At 45.5% G+C, this 22542-nt stretch overlaps 4 protein-coding genes across 5 annotated transcripts in view; 3 read left to right on the plus strand and 1 right to left on the minus strand.

Moving 5' to 3' along the window:
* LOC310697487 (duodenase-1-like) overlaps nucleotides 1-22542 on the minus strand; it is a 167352-nt gene that overhangs the window by 60754 nt on the left and 84056 nt on the right. The gene's annotated exons all lie outside the window — the stretch shown is intronic.
* LOC310697516 (mast cell protease 1-like) overlaps nucleotides 1-22542 on the plus strand; it is a 50705-nt gene that overhangs the window by 13522 nt on the left and 14641 nt on the right. Inside the window, exon 4 of one of the 2 annotated variants that reach the window (XM_083484232.1) lies at nucleotides 4366-4527. The exons of the other annotated variant lie outside the window; for it this stretch is intronic. Within the exon in view, the coding sequence (XP_083340358.1) occupies nucleotides 4366-4509 (144 nt within the window). The 3' untranslated portion in view covers nucleotides 4510-4527. Of the gene's footprint in view, nucleotides 1-4365; nucleotides 4528-22542 lie in introns of those variants that run through there. 2 annotated transcript variants of the gene reach the window in all.
* On the plus strand, nucleotides 946-2861 carry LOC310697166 (granzyme D-like; the record flags this gene model as incomplete). Its single annotated transcript, XM_083483482.1, has 4 exons — nucleotides 946-1008; nucleotides 1488-1664; nucleotides 1895-2048; nucleotides 2583-2861. Exons 2-4 carry the CDS (start codon nucleotides 1573-1575, stop codon nucleotides 2859-2861), a joined length of 525 nt encoding a protein of 174 aa, XP_083339608.1. The 5' UTR covers nucleotides 946-1008; nucleotides 1488-1572.
* LOC310697421 (guanine nucleotide-binding protein subunit alpha-11) overlaps nucleotides 13895-22542 on the plus strand; it is a 33079-nt gene continuing 24431 nt past the window's right edge. The window contains exon 1 of the mRNA XM_083484071.1: nucleotides 13895-14274. Coding sequence (XP_083340197.1) covers nucleotides 14139-14274 — 136 coding nt within the window. The 5' untranslated portion in view covers nucleotides 13895-14138. The remainder of the gene's footprint in view (nucleotides 14275-22542) is intronic.

Below are 22542 nucleotides of genomic sequence, written 5' to 3' on the forward strand. Positions count from 1 at the left end.
AAATGCATAAGAAGTGGTTAAAACGGTGGATCACCAGAGGTGCTGATGGAAGTCTAAAAAGATTGTATATGTGATAAGTTTTGTGGTACATTTTATAATTTATATGTTAAAATCAATAAAAATTATTAAAAAAAGAAAAAGAAAACAGTCTCTGGCTTGTCGGATCTTCCAGCACAGACCTTCCCATCATTGAGATTAGGATACGGATTCCCATACTGTCAGAGTTGGCGACATTGGTCTCATAGAGTGTGTCTGGTGACCAGTCTTTGTAAACTGTTGGCTCATGTTCAGCTTCTGGTCCACCAAGACCCCTAGATCCTTTCCACATGGACTGCTAGTAAGCCAGGTATCCCCCATCCTATAGTTGTGCATCTGAATCCAGTCGCTCATCAATCCGTGACATGTAAGACCATATGAACTCAGCTCAGAACCACCAAGACCTCAAGTCTCTTGATCAGTTCACAAAACAGATGTAAAAGTCTTTGCACCTTTCAACCAAGCGACCACAGAAACCATTAGGAATCCAGTGTGCTGTCACAAAGTAAGGCAGCATACAAATTTAATTAATTAATTAAGAGGAGGAGGAGGAAGAAGAAGAAGAAGAAGAAGAAGAAGAAGAAATTAACAGTAACAGCCACTCGAGTGTATCGAAAGCTGGTCTCTGATTTTGTCTTAATGAATTACATTATCTTCGCTCCTCTGATTTCGCAAACCTTTGCTTAAAAAGTCTCCAATTCTGGGATCACTCCCTTTCTCATTTTCCCCAATCTCCCCATCTGACTATCTGATTGCCGTTCGTGGTGGGATCAACCACGTGGCTAGCGAGAAACGATAAGCCTGCCTATCAGATCTCAAGTCCAGATTGTGGCTTCCTGGGGAAGGTGGAGTCCAGAGGGTGGAGGAAATAAAAGCTTAAGGGGTCGAGAGGCTGAAGAGTTGAGCGCAGGCATCTCCCTCCTTGGCAAGCATGAAGATGTGGAGACTCCGCCAGGTTCTTCTGCTACTGCTGTCCTTCTCCTTGGCCCAAACAGGTGAGTAAAAGCACCATGGCAGATGATGCACTATGGGGTTTCTTCTCCCTGAAATCCTCCTCCCAGTCATCGTTCCTCCTCTGGTCACGACTTGACTGTCTGTCTCCAGGCACTGCGGTCATCTGCAAGGGATTCCCACATGGTAAGGTTAATGTTGCCAGTCTTCATGTTAGCAGACCCCTTTGTAATGCAGAGTTGGTCTGTAAATCGTAATAATGTTATGAGACTTGTATCTCAATTCTAGAATGAGCCACTCTTGGCAGTCCGTGCAGGAGAATACTGAGCTAATGGATGGAGGGGTCTTCTTATGACTGCTCTTGGCTTTCGCTTTGCTAACTTCCTTGCTAGGAAAACCAATTGTAAGCTCATTGGGACGGTGACCCATCCTTTTTGCTCCCCCAATAATTTTGAATGTGTGGAAGACACCCCAGAGCATGCGAGGAGGAGCAGCAGGAGCTGATCTCTACATACGGTTCTTGCAGATCCATTGCGGAGTCAGATTATTGGGGGGCACGAAGCCAAGCCCCACTCCAGACCCTACATGGCTGCCTTGAAGTATCGCGATGGGAAGGTGGGCTGTGGCGGATTCCTGGTGGCACCCCAGTGGGTAATGACGGCTGCGCACTGTAAAGGGTAAGTCTCACTAATCCCTCCTTGGTTTTCAGCAGGGATGGTCATAGAATAAGAGAATTATACAATTGGACTGCAGGGGTCCTCTGGTCAGCTAAAGCACCCATGACAGATGACCACCTAACCATCAAGGTGCGCAGCTGGTTGTATGGAGGGGGGCTGGTCTTTTGCACAGGGGCCAGGAGGGGATTGAGTTCTAGGATCTCTGACACTAACTGATGCTCTCTTTCCAGCAATTTTATTGTCACCTTGGGGGCACATAACATCTCCTTTAAAGAACCGTCTCAGCAAGTGTTCAGCATTGAGGCTAACTACCCACACCCAAACTATAAAGAATATAACCAATATAACAAACTCGTCTCATACAACGATATCCGTCTGCTCAAGGTAACTTGCTCCAAGCAATCTCTCCTTCTATCTTCCCCCCGAGGTCAGTGATCCTGAAGGCAGAAGGGGTTAAGTGCCTTGCTCTGTCCCAATGTGTGCAGCATAATGAAGTAGACACTGTGCAGTTTACCCTGGCATTGGGGGGCCAAAAGTCTCTTCCGTGCCAGCCCAGAAATCATTAAATTCGGAGTAGGCAGTTGCTTGTAGGAGTTTTTATCTAATTCTTGGAATGTTTTTTCTAAAAGCGATTTCAGTTGTATTCTTTTGGTATTGAAATGTTTGCCACAAAGCAGATGGGGGGGGGTGCAGTGGAGAAGCCCCATCGCAGTCGCAAGACTCTTGCTGGTACAACCACCCAGTTAAATGTGCACCATTAATATTATCCATACTGTAATATTATCATTTGGCATTATCAATGCAGTCTGCTGATTTCTTTTGCCCAAAGTTCCCCATTTCAGAGGCATCAGATTCCCCAAATGGCTTCCTTGAGCAAGACTAAACCAATGAGCTCTCTCCCATCTCTCCTTTCCACAGCTGAATTCCAAAGCTACTCTGAATAAATATGTCCAGATCCTGCGCTTGCCCAGATTCGACCGTAACCTCTCCAATGGGACGCCCTGCAGCGTGGCAGGATGGGGCCGGGTTTCCAAAAACTGGGCACCAACAACACTCTATGAGACCAATATCGCCATCTCTGGCTGTAGTAGGTACGGGAAGCCATATCCTAATCTCAATGATGGGAAGGTCTGTGCCGGGAGACCCGAAAGGCCTGAGACTGTTTTCAAGGTGAGAGCCAGCAGAAGCAGCAAGTGATGGGATAAGGTGGGGGGAAGGAGCTGCACGTCTTCCCCAGTTATGGATCCCACCCTTCTGAGGATTTATTCAACTCTCCAGCAAAAGGACACGGGTGGCGCTGTGGGTTATACCACAGGGCCTAGGACTTGCCGATTAGAAGGTCGGCGGTTCGAATCCCTGTGACAGGGTGAGCTCCCGTCGCTCAGTCCCTGCTCCTGCCAACCTAGTAGTTCAAAAGCACGTCAAAGTGCAAGTAGATAAATAGGTCCAGCAGGAAAATAAACGGTTTTTCCGTGCGCTGCTCTGGTTCGCCAGAAGCAGCTTAGTCCTGCTGGCCACATGACCCGGAAGCTGTACTCCGGCTCCCTCGGCCAATAAAGCGAGATGAGCGCCGCAACCCCAGAGTCGGCAACGACTGGACCTAATGGTCAGGGGTCCTTTTAGCTTTACCTTTAGCAGCAAAATAGACATGGGCAGATGCCAGTCTACTTACACCTGGCCTGACCAACCCAGCGGCTTCATAGTTTGCCAATTCCCAGGGGTGGATGTCGAATGATGCCCTTCACTTCTGTTCTTCATAGGGGCTCCATGGGTCCCCAAAAGGGAAGCTGGAGTTATTTAGGCTTGCATCCTGCTAAGGGCTGCTGCACAATTCCTCTTGTCCCGCTGCTTTTCCAGGAGAAAACCGCTCTTTGGAGCTGAATCGGAGCAAACAAGAAAGGAGTTTTCTGCAGATTGCTGTTTGTTCCGATTTAGAGCTAAAGAGCTGATTTTCCCTGGGAAAGGAGTGGGGCAAGGGGGAAACTGCTCGGACGGGACAAGCGAGCCCTATGTCCTACTGAAAGCAGACCCACTGAAATCAACACTCATTGTTTCATAATATTATGGGATGCCAACTTTGGTCTGGTTCACATTTTGAACACAAGCAGAACTGATTGCTACCTGAACTAATAGCGGAACTGAAATTCGGTTATCTTCGATCATCTAGCTATCTTTGATCAATAGCTCTCCACTCAAATAATATATACATAAAGGAGTGCACTAGCAGAAAGAGCACCTATAAATGCGTATATTGGTAAAACTGATGTACAAAAATGCAATTGATTAGAAAGACATTGCCCTCCAAAATGTGTATACAGTGGTACCTCGGGTTACAGACACTTCTGGTTACACGATTTTGGGTTGTGCACCGCGCCAAACCCAGAAGTACCGGGACGGGTTTCTTCCGGGTTTCGGCGCATGTGCAGAAGCGCTAAATGGCACTTTGCGCATGTGCAAAACCACTGAATTGTGACCCGCGCGGGTGGGGCGGGTTGTGGAAGTTCCTCCCGCACAGATCACGTTCACAACCCGAGGCTCCACTGTATTAGGGGGAATGTCCACCAAGGTCTCCTCTCAGAACTGACTGATCCAACCAGCAGAAACCCAGCAGCTTGCCCTGGTTCAAGCTCCAGAGTTTGCCACAAGGTGGATCCAAATCTTCCCCCAGCTGCCATCTTTGTTCTCTCTCTCCTCTCCACAGGGCGATTCGGGTGGCCCCTTGGTGTGCAATGGCGTGGCGGAAGGAATCGTCTCGTATGGCAATCTCTTCCCTCCAGCAGTTTACACTCGCGTTGGCCATTACCTTCCATGGATCAAGAGAACCATGAAAAAGCACTCGCAGTGACGTTGTGGCTTCTTTTTTTCTAATGCTTTAGCTTGCTGATAACCTGCTTGGCTTGCATTCTGCAACAAAACACACACACACACACACACACACACACACACCCTCCCTCGATGGCGGCGAAAAAGGAAGATCTATCAGATGTTTCATACAGGATGGTGTTTGAGCAAGTGCCTTCACTGCCTCCCGTCCCCTTGAAGAAAATCCTTCTCACCCTTTTGCCCCCAGATTTCCACCCTTGTTTGCATTAAAAAGGGGTGAGCCTTAAAAGTTGCCAGTTTTCCATTTCACATGCCAAACTCCTCCAGGCTAATGGTTGGGGTGACATACCAGAGGAACAGGGGGGAAATTAAATTCAGCTCAAAGGTAACATTCACACTTTCTGGAATAAGATCCGAAACGCAGCCATCCTTTCAAATCCGCCCTCCTCTGAATTTTGCAACTTAGCTCTCCAGGCGAGTTTAGTGCACAAAAATGCAGATACTAGAATGAGGTGTGTCTGTCAGTGTGCGTAGCAGTGAAAGGAGCCTGCCCATAATGCCTTATTTTGGAGGGATCGCTTTGCAAAGACGCGCCAGTTTGGCAAACTTGCATGCGACTCTGTAGCTCAAGAGTAATTCACAATAAACTGCTAATGCATCCACACAAATGTGGTTTTTTGAATTGCAAGCTGATGTGTATGTGTGGTGTATTGAACTGAAGAGAGGGGTGATGAGAAACTGGGAGACACCCCCATGGGCAGATTCACCCCTCCCTAGTTATGGACTTGTGGGGAGGGGAGGGTTTGAAATCAGGAGCTTTTTATGATCTAAGTCAAACATTGAGAGATCCCCACCAATCTGTCTACTCTTCTGCATGCAGTGCTGGGGTTCCACCCCCAAATCCTCTTTCTCCAAATCAGAGATCTGGCCTGTTTCAGTGCTGGCTTCTTGCACCGGGACTTGCTGGCATCCCTGTGTCTCAGGAGACGACATACCCTCCCACCTTCCTCAGGAGCCAATAGGGATGCTGGCCTGGGCTTTAAAGTGCAGCTTCTCATCTAGGTGGCTCTGCCTGCTTCCATGCAACTTCACTTCTCGCAGGGAGGGAACTGCCAGAAGGCCCTCGGAGCTGGACCTCAGTGTCCGGGCTGGACGATGAGGGTGGAGATGCTCCTTCAGGTATACTGGGCCAAGACTGTTAAGGCAGCACCAATACTTTGAATTGGGCTCGGAAACGTACTAGGTCTTTCAGGACGGGCGTTATATGGTCTTGGCGGCCGCTCCCAGTCCCCAGTCTAGCTGCCGCATTCTGGATCAGTTGTAGTTTTTGGGTCACCCGCAAAGGTAGCCCCACATAGAGCGCATGGAAGTAGTCCAAGTGGGAGATAACCAGACTTCTCAGTCCTCCAGGGCCAATGTGCAATGTGACACCCCAAGCTAGCAAGATCTGCCAACTTTGCCCTAGGCAAAGTGCTTTTGAACTGCTAGGTTGGCAGGAGCAGGGACCGAGCAACGGGAGCTCACCCCGTCATTGTGGGGATTCGAACTGCTGACCTTCTGATTGGCAAGTCCTAGGCTCTGTGGTTTAACCCACAGCGCCACCCGCATCCCAACTTTACACCCCGGTATTGCAGAATTACAGCCTTCTGTGGCTGGCGAGACCACTACATGAGGACATGCTTTAGTTGCAGGTGGGGTTGATGAAGACATCCAGTTTTGCTGCTACAGGTGCACCGTGGCATTGTCTTCTTTATAAACAGATAATTAGTTTTTAAACATGCAAATGTTTCAACTTTGTAATATATGTGGGCCCTCTCTGTTTGTTTTCTATTGCACTGTAAGGGACGCGGGTGGCACTGTGAGTTAAACCACAGAGCCTAGGACTTACCGATCAGAAGGTCGGCGGTTCGACTCCCCGCGACGGGGTGAGCTCCCGTTGCTCGGTCCCTGCTCCTGCCAACCTAGCAGTTCGAAAGCACCTCAAAGTGCAAGTAGATAAATAGGTACCACTTTGGTGGGAAGGTAAACGGCGTTTCCGTGCGCTGCTCTGGTTCGCCAGAAGCGGCTTAGTCCTGCTGGCCACATGACCCGGAAGCTGTACGCCGGCTCCCTCGGCCAATAAAGCGAGATGAGCGCCGCAACCCCAGAGTCGGCCACGACTGGACCTAATGGTCAGGGGTCCCTTTACCTTTACTGTACTGTAAACCACTTAGAATTCACAAAAGAAATAAGCTGCTGTCCTCGCAATTCACGTTCCGCCATCATCTAACACGGGGCAGCAGAGATCGTTTCTTCCATGAGCTTTCCTCCTTCCTCTCCCTTCCCCCTCCCATTTGCCTCCAAAGCTTAATTAATTAATAATTGCCCGTAAAATACTCCACGGTGCTTAGCGCTAATAAAAAAGCCTCACTCCTTAAGTAGCATTTTATTATTATAGACGGCAAAATAAATAAGGGCCTTCTTTGGCCACCGCTATTTAGGACGAAGGGAGGGAGAAGACAGAGAGAATCAAACCCACCGGTGCCTCTCAATTAAAATTGCCCACTTTCCTGTGTTTTGAGAGCTAATAAAGTGTGTGTGTTTTTTTGGGGGGGGGGCATGTTTCTGATGAAGCCAACAGTTAAGAGGCGAAGATTGGGGGGCTGGGGAGAGAGGAAGGTTGGTTATAGCTGAGAAAGAACATACCCACAAATCATTCCCACCACCCTCCTCCCTTATCAGTGACTTGAAATAATTAAACTCCATACATCTTGTGTGGCAGGAATCCTCCCTCCCCTCTCCCCTCCTTTAGAATATTTGCATTGCAGGCTGATTAAGCTGTAATTATCACCCATTTACCGCCTGAGATGCAAAGAGCATTTTTCACTCTTGACAGGAAAGTGCAATGCTTTTTTCTGTGTGCGGTTCCAGTTGTTGCTACTGAAAACAGAGGATAGGGAAGAAGAGCAAAATAATCCCCCTCTCTCCTTCTAGCAGTTATAAGCGCAAGCTGCAAGCCGTTGAAGTCCTGGGGTCTACGCTGGAGACTGGCCACTGCCTTGGTTATACAGCGAAGTCAGTTACCGTATTTTTTGCTCTATAAGACTCACTTTTTCCCTCCTAAAAAGTAAGGGGAAATGTGTGTGCGTCTTATGGAGCGAATGCAGGCTGCGCAGCTATCCCAGAAGCCAGAACAGCAAGAGGGATTGCTGCTTTCACTGCGCAGCGATCCCTCTTCCTGTTCTGGCTTCTGAGATTCAGAATATTTTTGTTCTTGTTTTCCTCCTCCAAAAACTAGGTGCGTCTTGTGGTCTGGTGCATCTTAGAGAGCGAAAAAGACAGTATTTATTTTTTTACCTGCGGTTCCGGCATTGCAGAGGGTTGGACAAGATCAGGGACAGCCAACTTCCAAGATCTACTCTCACAATTAAAAACTGGCAGTGATCTACCACTTCTTTGGGGGGGGGGGTTCAGGTCAAAGTTGTTGTAGTGTGGTATAGTGGTTAAGAGCCGTAGACTCGTAATCTGGTGAACCAGGTTCGCGTCTCCGCTCCTCCACATGCAGCTGCTGGGTGACCTTGGGCTAGTCACACTTCTCTGAAGTCTCTCTCTCTCTTTTTTAATAATATTTTTTATTAATTTTAACATATAAATTATAAAATGTACCACAAAACATATCACTTATACAATCTTTTTAGACTTCCATCAGCACCTCTGATGATCCACAGTTTTAACCACTTCTTATGCATTTCTTAACTTTATATTGCCTTTACATCTCTTAACCAATCATCCTCCCCCTTGTCCATTTTTGCAATACTTCTAATAATACTCCTCACAAAACTTTTTGCAACCCTACAAACGTTGTCTGGTCTTCACAATTACTTTTCAAATAGTCCGTAACTTTACTCCAGTCTTCCGTGAATTTCTGGTCTCGCCGGTTTCGAATCCTTCCTCTTAGTTTATCTAATTCTGCATAGTCCATTAACTTCATCCTCCATTCTTCAATCGTCGGTAACTCTTCTTGCTTCCATTTTTGGGCCAATAATATTCTTGCTGCTGTATAAACACTTCTCTGAAGTCTCTCAGCCTCACACACCTCACAGAGTGTTTGTTCTGGAGGAGGAAGGGAAAGGAGAAGGTTAGGTGCTTTGAGACTCCTTCGGGTAGTGATAAAGTGGGATATCAAATCCAAACTCTTCTTCTAATGAAACAGTCAGCCTCGCTGCGAGAGCTACGTCTTCTGGTATCACGATCTACAGCGCAGAGCGAGGGGCCGGGGGTGGGTGGAGAAAGTAGCGATCGACCACAATCTACCAGTAGATACCTCCCGTGTATCTACCAGTAGATCGCGATCGACCTATAGGACATCCCTGGACTAAATGACCCTTGGTGTACGTCTTTCCACAACTACAATTCCATGAAACGCAACTGACTGATAATCGATTAGAGTTACGATGCAACTGATGCAAGGTTCTCAACGAAAGAAGGTGTTACGGAAAAATCTAGGTGCGAGGCTGCTCAGTCACCTAGCTCATCGGGCAGAGCCCGCGGGTCCCTGTGGAATAAAGGAAGGTGTCCAGCCAACAGGAGCAAATAGCAAATTCTTCTGGGAGGGAAAAGCCCTAACTTAACAGAAATATCATCCAAAGTGCAACAGTGACCTCTGCTGATGAGAAAGGGGGACACAAGAACTGCAATTATATCGCTTTTTCTGTGAGACGTGCTTTAAAAAGAAAAGGTAAAGGGACCCCTGACCATTAGGTCCAGTCGTGGCCGACTGGGGTTGCAGCGCTCATCTCGCTTTCTTGGCCGAGGGAGCCGGCGTACAACTTCTGGGTCATGTGGCCAGCAGGACTAAGCCGCTTCTGGCAAACCAGAGCAGCGCACAGAAACACTGTTTGCATTCCCGCCGGAGCGGTACCTATTTCTCTACTTGCACTTTGACGTGCTTTCGAACTGCTAGGTTGGCAGGAGCAAGGACCGAGCAATGGGAGCTCACCCCGTCATTGCGGGGAATCGAACCACCGACCTTCTGATCAGCAAGTCGTAGGCTCTGTGGGTTAACCCACAGCGCCACCTGCATCCAAAAGAAAAGGTACTATTGTCTAAAAAAAAATCACTTTTGCACATGCAAAGCACTCAGCCCTCCCTTTTTTAAAAAAATATGCTGCTTTAAGTCAGAAGAGGAAGGCTTGGGAACACTATGCACCTGTAAGTCCTTAATCATCATCATCATCATCATCATCATCATCTCTTCACTTGGGATTCCTTAGCAAACTGGAATTCAGAAGTGTACCTTATCAACCGGGAGGAGATAATGCAACCCTTAAAACACAGCGTCATAAAAGGTAAAGGTAAAGGGATCCCTGACCATTAGGTCCAGTCACGGATGACTCTGGGGTTGCGGCACTCATCTCGCTTTATTGACCGAGGGAGCCGGCGTACAGCTTCCGGGTCATGTGGCCAGCAGGACTAAGCCGCTTCTGGCGAACCAGTCATAAATCTCCCCAAATTAGAATGGGATTTTAAAAGGGGGTTTTAGGGTTCTTCTCGCAGTCAAGGCGAAGGGAGGATATGTATAGCTCATGGGAGTTCAAGGTCCTGAATTATTTTGCTTGAGCTTTGGAATCCAAACTGCACGTGAGAGATAAGTAGGAGAGAGCGTGGCAGCAATTCCTAGTGCCGACCTGGGAGCGTTGGCGCCTTCTCCAAAGCGACAGAGAAAACGAGAACGAACTCGGACAGAGTTCTCTCGCTCAAAATTTCCCGGCGATTTAAAGATAATCGGGTCGTTAGGGTTGCTTTACAGCCGGCTACGGTGCACCGTCCAAGGCGACACAAAGTCCACGCAAGAAGGAACAGGTGGAAGAATGGGGTTTTGCTTCATCGGGAAGATGAAGTGATGGGATCCAAAATACAGAAGTGTTGGATTTCGGCCTTTGCTTAGCCAGAGCAACGGCTCCAACCAGCCTGCTGCAAATTTAATGCCCTGCAGATGTTTTGTCTTATGACTTCCATAAGCCCCTGTAGGAAGCAATGGTTATGCGCCACCCTAGAAACGTTCAGGTTGGCGGGCAAAATTCAAATCCACCACGTCAGAGTGGACCCATTGTTGTTAATGGCCATGACTAAATTAGGTTCGTTTATTAAAACATGGGACGCAGGTGGCGCTGTGGGTTAAACCACAGAGCCTAGGGCTTGGCGATCAGAAGGTAAGCGGTTCGAATCCCCGCAATGACGGGGTGAGCGCCCGTTGCTCGGTCCCTGCTCCTGCCAACCTAGCAGTTCGAAAGCACGTCAAAGTGCAAGTAGATAAATAGGTACCACTCCGGTGGGAAGGTACAGCTTAGAGAAGCCATCCCACTTTCTGACTTAATCTTGGAATGTCCATATTTTCTTTAGGACGTCCAGAGAGAGATTTACTTTCTTGGGCTCCATGATCACTACAGAAGGTGACAGCAGGCACGAAATTAAAAGACGCCTGCTTCTTGGGAGGAAAGCAATGACAAACCTAGACAGCATCTTAAAAAGCAGAGACATCACCTTGCCAACAAAGGTCCGTATAGTTAAAGCTATGGTTTTCCCAGAAGTGATGTATGGAAGTGAGAGCTGGACCATAAAGAAGGCTGATCGCCAAAGAATGGATGCTTTTGGATTCTGGTGCTGGAGGAGACTCTTGAGAGTCCCATGGACTGCAAGAAGATCAAACCTCTCCATTCGGAAGTAAATCAGCCCTGAGTGCTCACTGGAAGGACAGATCCTGAAGCTGAGACTCCAATACTTTGGCCACCTCAGGAGAAGAGAAGACTCCCTGGAAAAGACCCTGATGTTGGGAAAGATGGAGGGCACAAGGAGAAGGGGACGACAGAGGACAAGATGGTCGGACAGTGTTCTCGAAGCTACCAGCATGAGTTTGACCAAACTGCGGGAGGCAGTGGAAGACAGGAGGGCCTGGCGTGCTCTGGTCCAGGGGGTCACGAAGAGTCGGACATGACTAAACGACTAAACAACAAAAATTTTTCTTTCTCTTTAAATTTTATTAATGTTTTTAATGTTTATACATTTCGCTAGTTTTACAATCATTTTAACATTTCAAAACAAATGAACCGAAAAAGCCTCAAAAACAAAAACGCAAAATAAATAGTAAAAAGAAATGCGCCAAACTTAATCCGTTCCGGTTTGACTTGTGAACTGTTTGGAAACCACAAACCGATTGGTGCAGGCGCCCCGGAAACAATAGCCGACAGCCGCATCGGACGTTCGGCTTCCGAAAAACGTTCGAAAACCGGAACACTTACTTCTGGGTTTTTGGCGTTGGGGGACCAAGGTGTTTGGGTACCAAGGTGTTTGAGAACCAAGGTACCACTGTATTGCATCCATCAGAAGTTATTTACAGTGGTGCCTCGCAAGACGAAAAGAATCCGTTCTGTGATTCTCTTCGTCTGGCGGTTTTTTCGCCTTGCAAAGCAAGCCCATTGACGGATTAGCGGATTAGCGCTATTAGCGGCTATTAGCGGCTTTTAGGGGCTTATCTGCTGATCGGATCAGCTGATAAGCGGCTTAGCGGCTTAGAAAAGGGGGGGGGGAAGGAAAAAAACCAGCAGGAACTCGCAAGACATTGTCGTCTTGCGAAGCAAGCCCATAGGAGATTCGTTTTGCGAAGCACCTCCAAAACGGAAAACTCTTTTTTTTTATATAATAATTTTTATTAATTTTCCAAACATCTAATAAGACAAATAACAAAACAAAACCATAAAAGACATACAAACAAATAAACATATATAATTTCTTAAACGTATTTTCATAAACCTTCTTTCCCGGACTTCCCCGTACCTCCCTTTTTCTGCATCCTTGTGTTAACCCTTTCTCAGCAACCCTTCGTTCAGTTAGTTCGCTCATTTTCGTTATGCATTCTTTGAAATTATAATTTACAGCTGCAATTCTCTATTTCTTATAACCATAACATCTCAGCCATCATCAATTTTACAACAGTCTTTAAGATATTTTTTAAAATATCGTGTAGCGAGTTTTCCGTCTTGCGAGGCATTCGTCTTGCGGGGCACCACTGTACACTGTTGAATTTATCTCAACGCTGCCAACGTTTTCAGGTGTACACAATTTCCCCCCATAAATGCAACAACCGTTTTCAAATCTTCTCCAAACGTAGGTCTTTCTTTGCTTTCTACATGGTTCCCCCACTTTTTAAACTATTCACAACACCCTTGCAAGCTAAACCGGGCTGATAAGAGTATCGCCCAAGCTCACTAGTAAGAGGGATTTGTAGAGATTTATTTTCCCCCCCAAATTTTTTTATTAGTTTTCACAATATTATAAACAAACAAACAAACAAACAAACCAGAAGGAGGAGGAGTATCAGGAAGACTGGATTAAATTTAATGATTATTTAGTTAAATAGGTTAAGTTAAATTAACTGGAAACAGCTTGCAGCTACTTAATTGGCTTAGGATTTTATTTAAGTTAAGTGATGCATTAATATGTTTAATTTCAAAATTAAAAATCTAAGGATGTTAATGTTCAAGTTCAACTGTGATTTGGAAAACCGTTAAAAATTCAACCAAGGGGAAGCGAGGAAGTCACTTAACAATGTTAATAAGTCTAATTTTTAATTTTTATGTTTGTTTGTTTTATGTGTTTGTTTGTTTATGATTTTGTGAAAACCAATAAAAAAATTGGGGGGGAAATGGGGGGAAAGGGAGAGGTTCCCAAAATTCAGAAGTGAAGGGGAGAAATACTCTGCACATGCTCAGGAACACATTTAACTCTTCCCATGCTTGAGGCCTAACCTATTTGAGGCGATTCTAGAGGCCCATAATCTTCCCACTGCCCTGAGTTTAAGCTTCCACCATAATTTTTTAAAACAAAATTTTTAAAAAAATAAATAAATAAACGGTTTGTTTAAAAAAAAAAAATGTGACCTCTCTAGGCTTTCCCTCTCTGTTTTCCCCATTAAGTCCTCCAGTGACCCATAACTCTCCGCGGCCCTGCCCCTAGCGCGCATGCGCGCCTCTCTCCGGCCCGCTCGCCCCAACCGTTCCTCGCTTCCTTCCCCCTCCCAATCTCTTATCTAACCAACCAACCAACCTTGCTTTGGAGAAAAGAAAAAAAGGGGGCGGGGCCTTCCTTCCAACCTTCAACGCACGTCGGCGTGCCAAAAAAACAACAACCCAACCCTTCTCCGCCCCTCCTCCGCCATTACCTCATTGGCCGGGGCGCGGCCGCTCGGCCAATCGCTTCGCCTCGCCCGCGCGCGCCGGGGCCCGCCTCTCGCCTGAGGGGGCTCGCGCGCCGATTGGCTCCCGAGGAGAGAGATGGGGGCGGGAAGGCCGGAGCCGAAGCGCGCGTCCAATCGGGCGCTCCCAGGCGGCGCCGCGCGGGGTTCCTATTGGCCGCGGCGCCCGTCGCTCGGCTTGTTGCTGAGGTTGGGTTGAGGCGCGTCAAGTTAGGTCGGCGGCGGCTGAGGAGGAGGAGGAGGGGAGGAAGGAAGGAAGGAGGTGGCGGCGGCGGCGGCAGCGGCGGGGGGAGAAAACCCACACAGAACCGCCCCGGTTAAAAATAGCGAGGGAGGCCCGGCCAAGCTGAGGGAGCCAGGCCGCTGCCGCCGCCTCCTCTCCCTCCCGTTCGCCGCCGCCGGTGGGCGGGTGGGCGGCAGCCATGACGCTGGAGTCCATGATGGCCTGTTGCCTCAGCGACGAGGTGAAGGAGTCGAAGCGCATCAACGCCGAGATCGAGAAGCAGCTGCGGAGGGACAAGCGCGACGCCCGGCGGGAGCTCAAGCTCCTCTTGCTCGGTCAGTCCTGAGGGAGGGGAAGGAAGGAGGGAGGGAGGGAGGGGCGCGCGCGGACGGGGACACACACCCTCCGAAGTGGGGGGGGGGAGGGAAGGAAGGGGGGGCTTCCCATAGCGACATCCCCACCCCCCAATCAATGCCCGTTAGGGACCGAAAAGAAACAATAAAACCTTCCACGGGGCCTCCTTTGAATGTCCGCCTTGCCTTGCCCACCCCCCATGCTTATATATATATATATATATATATATATACACACACACACACATATATACACACACACACACACATATATATATATATACACACACATATATATACACACACACACACACACACACACATATATATATATATATACACACACACACACACACACATATATATATATATACACACACACACACACACACACATATATATATATATATATACACACACACACACACATATATATATAAAATCATAGAATCATAGAGTTGGAAGAGACCACAAGGTATATATATATTTGAACATGGCTATCATATCACCCCTTAACCTCCTTAACACATATATATGTCAAAATAAAAAAAAAATCCTTCCAGTAGCACCTTAAAGACCAACTAAGTTAGTTCTTGGTATGAGCTTTCGTGTGCATGCACACTTCTTCAGATACACATATATATGTGTGTGTGTGGGTATATATATATATATACACACGCATATATACGTATATATATACACAGACGCACAAAACTAATATGTATACATATATGCATGTGTACACACACACACGCACACACAGATGTATACATACAGATATAGGTACAGATATGCCTTGCCCACCCCCCATGCTTAGATATACATACAAGCACAAAACTAATATATAGATACAGATATGCATGTGTATACACACACAATGTATACCCACAGATACATATCGCTGCCCGTTAGGAACAGAAACGAAACAAAAAAAAAACCTCCACGGGGCCTTCTTTGAATGTCCGCCTTTCCTCCCCCCCCATGCTTATATATATATATATATATATATATATATATATATACACATACACGCACAAAACTAATATATAGATACATATATATGTGTGTGTACACACACACACAGAATGTATACACACAGATACAGATATAGGTACAGATATGCCTTGCCCACCCCCTATGCTTAGATATACATACAGGCACAAAACTAATATATAGATACAGATAGGCATGTGTAAACACACACACACACACAGAATGTATACACACAGGTATAGATATGCCTCGCCCACCCCACCCATGCTTGTATATATAGTGTACAGTATACAGAAAAAAAGTATACACAAAAAAGATGGATTCACAAGTGTAACATATATGTAAACACACACACGAAAATGTAAACATACATATATATATATATGCCTTCCCCCACCCTGCTCACTCATACACACACACACACGCAAAAGAGATATGCACACAAACGTGTATACATATGTACACTCAAAAATTTATACATATATATATATATAAACACACATATGCACATACATACACATGCATACACACACACACATATATATATATGTACACACAGAAATATGTACACACATAGATATAATCAATAATACTATTTTTATTATTTATACGCCGGTTTCCCCAGCCACTCTGGGTGGCTTACAACATTTTTTAAAAAATCCCGATACAGGATTGCCTTCAGGTGTCTTCTAAAAGTCAGATAGTTGTTTGTTTCCTTGACATCTGATGGGAGGGCGTTCCAAGCGGTGGGTGCCACTGCTGAGAAGGCCCTCTGCCAGTACATATACACAAATATGTACATACACACATATAGACAATATATATGTGTGTGTGTGTATAGATAGATAGATAGACACACACACACACACCTTTCTAAACTAAAATCATAGAATCGTAGTGTTGGGGGGAACCAAGGGGAATCATCTAGTTCAAACACACACCCCCCCCCCCACACAATGCAGGAACGTGTGCTTTTTGCCCAGTTCAGGGCTTGAACCCATGGCCCCGAGTCTGAGCTACCACATAGATGCAACTGCAACACCCGTCCCCCGTGTGGTATCTCATGGGGACCGCCACATCCCCATGGTCGCCTTTGACCAGACTTAACCACCCGGGGGGGGGGTCATTTGCCCTTTTTTTAACCTTTTAATATGCGTGCACACACACACACACACACACACACACACACACACACATGTATGTATATATTGAACAAAATAATTGCTGCATAATTGCAATTCGTTAGACGAGTTACAGATAGGTAGCCGTGTTGGTCTGCCATAGTCAAAAATAAAAAAATTCCTTCCAGTAGCACCTTAAAGACCAACTAAATTAGTTCTTGGTAAGTATGAATGCACACGAAAGCTCATACCAAGAACTAACTTAGTTGGTCTTTAAGGTGCTACTGGAAGGATTTTTTTTTTATTTTCATTAGACGAGTTATTGAACAAAATAAATTAGGTCCGATGAAGAAAGGGGCACGTGAATAGTCTTTGGCACCATCTGCAACGTCGTTTGTTAGCTATCTGCTGTGGGTGCTTTAGTGGAGATTCACACATTGCAGGGGGTTAGACCCTTGGGGTCCCTTCCAATTCTTTAAGAATATATATGTGCATAGAGTGAGTGAACATATACATCTGTATACATATACACACACACATACCTATAGATACACATACACAGGCACATACAGGTATAGACATATACATATGTATATTTATTGTTATTTATTAAATTGTTGTTCACTTTATCTTGGCCAGGGCAACCTAGAGCAACTTACAACCAACCAAAAAACCCCACTGAGATGCATTAAAACCAATACATTAGAACATCTCTCTCTCTAGGTTGAATCCAAACTAACTTTTAAGACTCGACTCGACAGGAAAAACCCCTCAATGTGTCTTAAGGAAACCATGTACATTCATTCCAATGAGTCCACTCTCTTAATGTCTTCATGCGAAGGCATCCTGGGTTGAAGCCGAAGTTTCCGTCGTGAGTAGGCCCAGCTGTCAAGAAATCACCAGTCAGTTGTGCCCATTTCATTCTAATAGATCTTCAGAGTCAACCCATAATGTCTTAGCATTAAGTTCTACTCACGAGTAGATCCACTGGAGAAATCACTGGACCTAAGGAAAGTATGTGCATTTTGTGTAATGTAAATAATTTTAAATGGATTTGTTGTTACGAAAGTTAGATACAGCCCATAAACGGATGCTAAGAATGGTGGCCTATTGAAGTTAATAGATTGTGTCCAATGTTAGCCTTATTTTGAGTAGACCAATTGAGATAAATGACTCCGCTAATAGATCCATTGACTTCAGTGGTCTGCTCTGAGTAAGGATGCAAGTTTGGTTCAACCAATTAACTTCAGTGGGTTTACGTCCTTGGTATTAGCTTCTGGTTGTATCCTTAGTAAACTCACTGAAATTTTCTTGTGTCTGTGAAATCTCCATGATTTATCTGGGACCATTGATTTTCAGGGGGTCCACTCTTGAGTAGAACTTAGTTGGATTCAACCTGAGATGTCTTAGCATCACGTAGAATTCAAGTGCATGATTGGCTTGGGTCCACTGACGTCAACAGATCTACTCTGAGTAGAACTTAGTTGAAAGCAACCTATTAATTTCAGTTGATTTAGCATTCTTTTAGCCCCTGAGCAGCAGCCTTGGTTTTCAGTTTTCAGTATAGGTTGTATCCAACGTTACTCGCACTCTGAATAGGCCCATTTAAATTAAATGCATTTAAGGTCCATTGATACCAGTGGTTCTACTCTTATAAAAGGGCATAAGTATAACCTGTTGTTACTATTTTTAAAACACAAACTTAAAACACCCGTAGTCTATCCTTTCTGAAATTTTACGTTCTTCTGAGGTCTATTATTAATTGCAGTGGATCTGCTTTGCATAGTATCTTGTTAGGTGCAACTCATGTTGTAAGTGCATGCCTCCCTATTTCATTTCCTCGTTGACTTTCATCTAGGCTTATCCCTGTGTGCCTTTAACTTTCAGTTCTGCTTTGAGTATATAGACATGACTAACTTAGATCCATTCATTTCAGTGGGTCTGTTCTGAGTAGGGGATGGTTGCATACAATTCTGTTATGGGCAATACCCTATATGTTTATGTGCATACACTCAAACATAACACACACACACACACAAGAATGTGTATATATGTTTATTTTATGTGTGTAATACAACTGCAGCTGCTTAGCTATTTTATTTTTTAAAACATTAATATACTGCTTGATTGTAGAAAATTTCAGAACGGGTATACAAAATATATATTGCTGCTTATTTGTCCTTATAATGTTATGCGCATACATTTACAGGTGTGTGCAACATGGCAACCTATATATGTATACAGTATTAGGCTTTATCCTACCACTTTAAACCGTCGTGACTTCCCCAAAAGAATCACGAGAACTGTAATTTGTTAAAGGTGCTGAGACTCTGTATTCCCTTCACGGAGCTACAATTTCCAGAGTTGTGTAACAGTAAATCCCTCTTTCTAGGAAACTGGGAATTGTAGCTGTGGGGAATAAGTATCTCTTAGCAGCTCTTAGTGCCTTAAATGGGGCCTTGCAGTCTCAAACTTCATCTCCCTGCTCTCTCTTCTAAGGAAATCAGGGTGTGGTATGTTTCTCTTCCTGCTTTTTTTTTTAATCCTTGCAACAACCTTGTCAGGTACAAAGAGAGAGGCAGACTTTTTTCCAACTAAGAACTTCCTCTCCATATCAATCCTTTAAAGACAAACTAAACATAAGAATCTCCTTCTCTTTTGTATGCTTAAATGTCTATGTCCCTTTCTTCTCTTCCACTCTTTCCCTCTTTCTTATTTTTAGCATAACCACAGCCCAGTGGAGCAGGTCAGGTTGAAAGAGAATGTGGCAGAATCTCTTCTACTGTCTACACACAAATAACTTCCCTTCTATATTGCCTCCTCAATAAGAAACCAAACATAAGCCTGCCTTCTAATCTTCCTAGTAGATTTAAATTTATTTACTCATTTGTGTACATTATCCCCTAAGAGCTTAAGGTGGTGTCTGTGGCTTTTGTCCTTCCACCTTTCTCCCTCCCTCATTTTTTTATCCTCACAATAATGCTGTGAGGTAGCTTAGGAGGAGACCAGGAATTTGTCCCCACATCTTCTCAAGAGCAAATCAACCACCCAAGTTCACCTACTCATATCCCTTTTCTGGGGTCTTCTCACCACATGCAGAGTAACAGGTGGGCTTTATTGGAGTCTCTCATCCAGTGTTAGAAACTCAGATATATATATAAGCTAGGTGCCAAATGGCTCCTTAAACTAAGGTTACAATTGCGAAAACGGAATGTCTAGTTGCCATTTGGGGCAAGGCGGCTCTAAAGTCTTATTTGTCAAATGTGATTGATTATCAGTTAAACATCTGGCTAGTCCAGAGGACAGCCTTGAGCTTGGAGAACTGAAAGAAAAATCACTTTATTCAGGGACTGTCCACATATATATTGCCCTATTCCTACCTCCTTTTCTTAATGGTGACTTGGACCATTCATAACGTATGAATATTCTACACAACTGTGAGCAGGGCATTGGGGTGCGGGGTGGGGAGTGAAGACTAGCAGCAAGAATTAATTATAACGTTGTTCACTTCTCCTGCTCAGGCTGCCCAGAAAAAGCATTTGTTCTGATTGTGCAGATAAAATACCGTATTTTTCGTCCCATAGGACGCTATCCGCAGCCTAGACATCCCTGTGAGACCTCCCGCAGGGCTGCCTAGGCTGCGGATGTGTTCCCGAAGCCTGGAGAGCGAGAGGGGTCGGTGCGCACCGACCCCTCTTGCTCTCCAAGCTTCAGCAAAAGCCTGCATTCACCCCATAGGACGCACCCAGATTTCCCCTTCATTTTTGGAGGGGAAAAAGTGCATCCTATAGGGCGAAAAATACGGTATCTGATAGAATTCAACAGGATGGGGTATGAGTGTTTGAAAACAGTCAACATCCAATGACCCCCGAAGCATATTTTGGAGATTTCAGGCACCATCCTTGTGCCCAGGCATCTTCACTTGGTCGCAAGTGAATTTTGAATACTGCTCTCACCCTACTGCTTCTCTTCCTCTTCCTGATAGTTCCCTCTTCACCCCATAGCATCTAATTCCCAGTCATCCTCGGCTAGCATTCCACATCGGTATTTTATTAACGACAGAATTATGGACAGTAGGAATTAACTTTCTTAGATTTATTTATATGACACTCCTTAGCTTTTTTTATTTCTCCCCAAAGCTCTTGCTCCCTTCATCCCCATCATGGACCTCCCACCTCTCCTTGATGAGCAAGATCGCTTGCCACAGAGCACTGGGTGTCAGTTAGGGGTAAATAAAAGTGGCTGGTGGGGTAAACTGACCTACTTGAACCCCCGTTCTACCTGTGGCTCTCCAGATGTAGGTGAACTCCACCTGCAATCCACCTCAGCCAGTGCAGGCAGAGAGCATGTAGTCGTTGTCCCGCAACATCTTGATCCCATTCCGTTTTGAGCATGTGTGCATGGAGTAAGGGTTGGTACCTAATGTAATTTCATAGTCACAGCATACGCGTGGAAATCGGTGGCCTTGCATCACTGAAGTCCCATTGATTTAGTAGGTCCGTTCAGAGTTTGACTTGGTTGGATGTCAGCTAAGAAGTGGGGGGGATTGGGGGCGCCCTTCATAGGGCTGGAGACTGCTGGTTGTTTCGAAGCAGGATATAGAAGTTTTGGGAACAAAAATAAATATCAGAGGGGTAGCCAGAGCGCTGAAAGTTGAACTGTCATGGTGGAGTTGTTCTGCTGTCAGAAAATGCAAGCCCCTTTGTGAGTCTTACTGACTTAAAGAGCAGCCTGTAAGAAGCAGTCGGTTCTATTATATAATGCAGCTCTTCCTGGGATTTATATTCCATTCTCTAGCCAATGAGACTCTCGTTGGGGCTCCCTTTCCTGACAGCTGACTTCCTTTCCTTCTCAGAATTGCTGCATTTTATTATTATTATTTTTTAAAAAAACAAAACAAAATAGAATCGAAAGTAAGGGCCCCGCCTCAGTTAAGAACACCACACTCTCTCAAACAACTTCATTCTTGGCCCTTTTCATCACGTCTCTTCAGAATTTTTCCCTAGGATTTATATCCTGCTCCCTAGCCAAAAGACTGCCATGGTGGCTCTTCTTCCTGATATCCGCCTTCCTGCTAACCCCCCCCCCCTTCCATAATTGCCTCCATCTGTGTGTGTGGAATGTTTGCCTTCCTCCCAAAGGCATAGAATCCAAGGCATGAATATTTCTTCTCCCCCCCCCCTCCATTTCCAGCCTTTCTGACGACTCTCTTCTTCCTTTTTGACATCTTCCCATCCTCTTTGGGCACATAGCGACCTCATACCTCAACTTTCAGCCTGTACTATATGCTCCAAGGAGCTCTCTCACCTTGTGTCCGCCCCACCTCCCTGTGTGCCAGGCGTTTAGTAGTGCCACCTCTGCAACCCACACCTTTCCGGGCTACCAGCCCTGTAAATGCTCACCTCTTGTAGAATATTCCTTCTGCCCTCCATCCACTTTCTGCTCCTACTGCTACCCCTCCCAAATGTAGTGTAACACAATAACGTGTCTCTTCAGATGAGAGAGAAACGACCTTAACATTTTTAAGCTGCAGCAAAATAAAAAATTAAGGAGTTGGTTTCGAACTTTAGGTGCCAACCCAGACTGAAAGCAGTTATGAATATGGTTAAACTAGCAGAGTGTTTCTCCTGAGCGTCTCTTCGTTTTGAGGCGGCGATTCTCTCCTCCTAGTTGAGAGTTCTTTGGCCTCTAAATATGACCCCGAGGAGCAAAGGACTGGTTGAAATGTGGCTTGATGAGATGTAGACCTCTTCTGGGCTTGCTTTCTAGGTTCACAAAGTTGTAATCCTTCTCTCAGCTTAACGCTCAAGCCATTTTTAAACCTGAAATAACCCTTCGAAGGAAGCAGCTTGTGGTAGTCTTGCCTCTGACCCTCTAGCTCAGAGGGAGCCAGTATTGTGTACTCCAGATGTTGTTGGACTCAAACAATCTGGTAAAATAAAATGGGGGTCCCTGCTTAACTTCTAAAGTTAAGTGATTTGTATCCAGGTACTCCATCTCCTTAAACCCATATAAATGTGCAGGGGATAGTTGTCATAACTTGGCTCAGTACATGGGCACAATCTTATTTTTACGTTGATTTTCATAACTTAGTCCTGGCAGTAAGTAGCGTTGGGAGTTTTGCTGTGACGCAAAT

Source organism: Podarcis liolepis, assembly GCF_965112155.1.
Source record: "Podarcis liolepis genome assembly, chromosome: 18".
Taxonomy (NCBI): domain Eukaryota; kingdom Metazoa; phylum Chordata; class Lepidosauria; order Squamata; family Lacertidae; genus Podarcis; species Podarcis liolepis.